Source organism: Hylaeus volcanicus, chromosome 9 (genome assembly GCF_026283585.1).
Source record: "Hylaeus volcanicus isolate JK05 chromosome 9, UHH_iyHylVolc1.0_haploid, whole genome shotgun sequence".
Taxonomy (NCBI): Eukaryota; Metazoa; Arthropoda; class Insecta; order Hymenoptera; family Colletidae; genus Hylaeus; species Hylaeus volcanicus.
This window is the reverse complement of record NC_071984.1, coordinates 1,317,363-1,321,835: the sequence shown is the minus strand read 5'-3', so window position 1 is coordinate 1,321,835 and position 4,473 is coordinate 1,317,363. Positions and strand designations below refer to the sequence as shown.

General features: G+C 33.5%; 2 protein-coding genes across 5 annotated transcripts in view; one reads left to right on the top strand and one right to left on the bottom strand.

The window, feature by feature from the left end:
* Positions 1-479, bottom strand: part of LOC128881995 (sugar transporter SWEET1) — a 1,562-nt gene extending 1,083 nt beyond the window's left edge. The window contains exon 1 of one of the 2 annotated variants that reach the window (XM_054133514.1): positions 115-479. Coding sequence is in view for 1 of the 2 variants with exons in the window: in XM_054133513.1 (XP_053989488.1) it covers positions 115-191 (77 nt within the window). In the remaining variant the exon portion in view is untranslated. The remainder of the gene's footprint in view (positions 1-114) is intronic. The other variant, XM_054133513.1, reaches the window with a different exon arrangement.
* Positions 480-1,493: 1,014 nt separating this feature from the next.
* Positions 1,494-3,568, top strand: LOC128881994 (alpha-ketoglutarate-dependent dioxygenase alkB homolog 7, mitochondrial). Of its 3 annotated transcripts, none has more exons than XM_054133512.1 (5): positions 1,494-2,034; positions 2,581-2,894; positions 2,952-3,125; positions 3,189-3,316; positions 3,373-3,568. In XM_054133512.1, exons 2-5 carry the CDS (start codon positions 2,643-2,645, stop codon positions 3,500-3,502), a joined length of 684 nt encoding a protein of 227 aa, XP_053989487.1. In that variant the 5' UTR covers positions 1,494-2,034; positions 2,581-2,642; the 3' UTR covers positions 3,503-3,568. The 3 variants fall into 3 exon arrangements, with proteins under 3 accessions (XP_053989487.1, XP_053989486.1, XP_053989485.1); XM_054133511.1 differs by lacking the exon at positions 1,494-2,034 and adding an exon at positions 2,084-2,401; XM_054133510.1 differs by lacking the exon at positions 1,494-2,034 and having other exon boundaries at positions 2,084-2,894.
* Positions 3,569-4,473: the final 905 nt, after the last annotated feature.

The window sequence follows — 4,473 nt, the reverse complement described above, 5'->3', positions numbered from 1 at the left end:
TGGTATGTTGAAAGGCTATACTGTGTGCCACGTTTAATGCAAACAAACGTTGTAAATATTTGGAACTGCGATAGAGAAAAGACGTAACAGATCTGGCCCCGCATTTCTACTTACACGCCGGCTAAGAATTGCAGAACCGTGCAAACCGATGCTGTGAAAGCCAACGAGTCTTTGATCTCCGTCGAGACCATGATTTGAAACGCTCATATCACATTCTTCTGACATATCAACATCAGTAAATTCGATTCGTAACCTTGACGTCGTGTGATCTAGTTTTATTGTGAAGGATGAAAATGAAACCATGGTCTAATGGTCGATAAAAACTCTGCCGGTGGTAATTCAAAGTTGCGTCGTGAGGTTTAAGAGCAGATAAGATATCGACGATCCACGATTTTAATTCCTGCGCAATTGGTACGAGGCGCTAGCTGCGACGCCAGACTTGGCTCCCAGTTGCGCATGCGCACTGGTTTTTAGAGTCAGTAAAGTATCTATTACGATCATAAAACTGGCGCCTTTAGTCGCCCCAAAGAAAAATAGAATTACAGGGTGTCCCAAAAATGTTGGAGGTCCTTGAAAGGGGTGGTTCGGGAGGTGATTTGAAACAACTTTTTCCTTAGCGAAAATGTTGTTCGAGGCTTCGTTGAGGAGATATTAACGGAAAACACAGACCAATCAGAGCGCGAGTATGCCAGTGGAGCGCCCGCGGTAGCCTATAAGCGCGGCCGCCTCGCGCTCTGATTGGTCGGAGAGTGCCGCCGCCTCGCGCTCTGATTGGTTAGTGTTGTCCATTAATTATTCCTCAACGAAGCCTCGGACAATATTTTTGCTAAGGAAAAAGTTGTTTCAAATCACTCCCCTAATCACCTCTTTCAAGGATTCTAATCTCTAACATTTCTGAGACACCCTGTATACTAGTCAAGGCCTAGTACTACTCAAGAACAATCCATATACTCAACGGACCAAAAAAGCCGACCATTTTTCTTCCTTTTGTTGAGAATTTTTTTTTTCGTAAATAATAGAAGTAATTCCTATACGACACTTAACGAAAAATGCTTGATTTCGATCGAAAAAGTGAAAAATAATTTTTTACTCTTGGGAAGTCTTGTAAAAATGGTTCGTTTATTTTTAGAAAATTGGGTTTTCACTTTAGGCAAAAACTTTCTAAATGTTTTTCGTAGGGTTCCATAAGATTTACAAGGAAAAAAAGTTTCATTCCAAAATGTTCATTATTAGGAGATTTATGAAAATTTGAAAATTAGGCAGCTTCTTATGTATTTTTCCACAAAAACGAACTATAAAACAGACTCTTTCGATAGTTCAATATTTTAAAAAAATTCTTTGTCTAATGCCACGCAGTTTCCCGATTCGATCATTGAAATCCGTTTGCCTAATCAAGAATGATGATTTTTTTCAACTATTAATCGGAAATTCTCACTGAATTCGTAAATCATTTATCTTCTTTTCTTTCGGAATTTGTTACTCGTAAATAATAGAAGTTACGCCTATATGCTATTTGACAAAATATGGTTCATTTAGACATAGGGAGCAAAAATAATTTTTATAGACAATTTTAGATCTTGATTTTGATCGAAATCGAACTAACCTAACCCCCTAGATCATTCTTTCATTTTTAAAAAATCAGGTTTTCACTTTGGAGAAAAACTTTCTATATCTTTTTCGTAGAGTTACATGAGATGTATAACGAAAAAAAAGTTTGAATCGGAAATGATCATTATTAAAAGAGCTATGAATTTTTGAAGATTAGGCAGCTTTTATATTTGGGATTAAATAATCATACTGAAGTAATATTGAGATAAAAAGTGATTAATTGAAAAAATGTTTTAGATAAAAGTTGTACATCTCCACGAGATATGAAATTGTTGTTAAATACATTTTTTTGAAAAACGAATATTTTTCGAGAAACTAATAATTTTCTAAACCATTTTTCTTTTCTTTCGGAATTTTTTTATTGTAAACAATAGAACTTTCGCCTATATGTTACTTAAAGAAATCTGCTTCATTTCGCCCGAGAAGGTGAGAAATAATTTTTATATGTTGAAAATTTTAGATTTTTACCAAAATTGATAGGGGAACCTAACCTCCTTGCGAAATCTTCAAAAAAAATCATTCTCCCACTTTTAAAAAATCAGGTTTTCACTTTAGAGAAAAACTTTCTATATCTTTTTCGTAGAGTTACATGAGATGTATAACGAAAAAAAGTTTGAATCCAAAATGTTCATTATTGAGAGCATTATTGTTAATTATTATACCAACGTCAACGTTGGTACGAGGAACCTCATACTTTATCTTAATCCATACTTATCATAAAAATTTCATCAACGTGTGTCGTTAATTATCAATACCGATTATTTTTCACCATCCTCTGGAGAAACTTTCAAATGTAATCTAACTGATTAGAACCATTAAAACCATTAAAATCATACACTTTACTCACACAACAGTTCTTTGAGCTCGTTTATTTTTCTATCAGTTTCCTTCAAACAAATTCTATATATATTCATTATTCGTATTATAAAGTGATTACGTTTTCCTATCGTCATCGATCGCGTATAATTTTAGATTTACCAAGTTTTTAATGAACATCTCCGTTGCTAACCTTCATCGACAAAACATCGGGGAAGATGACGACCAAGCTTTGTACATTGACAAACTTTGTGTCTAAAACTTTAAATCGCGTCAATTTAAAGCATTATTCGCGATCGCCTGTCGCCTATACCGATATCGACATAAATGCAGAGAATTGGAGAGAAGAACTCTATAATACCATGCAAGTTATACCAAATTTTGTCAGCGTCCAAGAGGAAAATTCTTTGATCGAGGAAGTTGATCCTTATATGAAGAGACTTCGATACGAACAATCCCATTGGGACGATGTGAGTAAAACATAACTGGTTGTAATCGCACTACCTATTAGTTTTATTTGATTCTAGGCGATACATGCTTATAGAGAGACAGAGCGAAAGCAATGGAACGAAAATAACGTAAAGATTATAAACAAAATTCGTGAGAAAGCATTTCCTAAAGATACGAGTCAACTTTCCTTGATACACATTCTGGACCTAGCACCCGAGGGATGGATAAAACCACACGTCGATAGTATTAGGGTACGTATCTGGTGTGTTAGCTTCGTATTCAAGGCACGACTTCCTTTCCTTCTATTCTTACAGTTCTGCGGAGACATCATCGCTGGTTTAAGTCTATTGAGCGACAGTGTAATGAGACTTACAATGGTTGGAAAGGAAACAACGTCCAAACATGATTTTCTATTACCAAGGAGATCTTTATATATAATGAGGTACGATAACATTCATTTATAAAAATATATTTTTACTAAAGATGGGCATCTTACAGTGGCGTAGCAAGGTATGATTATAATCATGAGATCTTGAAGAACGAAGAATCTTACTTCGAAGGACAACATGTACCTAAAGCAAGACGTATCTCAATAATATGCAGATGCCAACCGAATAGTAATAGTTAGAAATATGTATGTTTGTTCTGTAGATTTATACTGTACATGATAAAGTTAACGAGAGTATTATATCAATTTATATGTATTATTATTTATTTTCTAAGGTATGCTGTGCATTTGTATAATGTGTGTATGATATATAGTGCGTGTGCAGCTGTGCGATGTGTGCACAATGTATGTGTTTTTGGATGTTTTGAGAATTAACGAATGTCTTTGTTTATTCCAATTAGTTACGTTGCATGATAAAGACGTATGAATACATATTCTATTTTTCTGTGAAATTTAGTTACACGAGATTTATGTGAAAATAAATGACTCTACTTAAGAATTTGCATATATATATTTTTAAAGATCTGAAATTCTCTATCAAAATAATTTTTTGATTCGGTTAAATTGAAGCGTATTTCATCAAATAACATGCATTTAGGTCTAACTTTTATTATTTACGAGAAAAAAAATTCCGAAAGATAAGAAAAAAATAGTTTAATATTTTGGAAGGAATTTTCGATTAAAACTTTAAAAAATCATAATTCTCGATTGGATGAACGGATTTCAATGATCGAAATATCGAAAGATTCACTTTTTTAGTTCATAAGACAGAAAAATATATAAAAAAGAAAGATCTTTAGATCAACCACTCAAGGGGAGTATAATACAATTCCAAAAACCAAAAATATCCTCAAATAAGAATATACATGTAAATCTAATTTTTTATTTCAATAATAACATACGATAGTACTTTCTCTCTTTCAATTTATAAATTTTCCCACAAATTTTTTTGAATTTTCTAAGAAGAGTGTAATGCATCATCAAAGACGAAGAAAGCCGCTGTAATGTACATACAGGATGTCCAAGAATTAGTGTAAGAACCGGAAATGAGGGGTCAAGACGATTCTGAACAACAATTTCCTTTGCAAAAATGTGGTATCATGTTTGGTTTTTGAATTATTAACGAAAAACCACGGACCAATCACATCGCT

Excerpts from the sequence above, each read along its gene's own strand:
- LOC128881994 (XM_054133512.1), top strand. The coding sequence starts at position 2,643 with ATGACGACCAAGCTTTGTACATTGACAAACTTTGTGTCTAAAACTTTA. Across the intron at positions 3,126-3,188 it reads CACACGTCGATAGTATTAGG|TTCTGCGGAGACATCATCGC; the intron begins GTACGTATCTGG and ends CTATTCTTACAG. Across the intron at positions 3,317-3,372 it reads AGATCTTTATATATAATGAG|TGGCGTAGCAAGGTATGATT; the intron begins GTACGATAACAT and ends GGCATCTTACAG.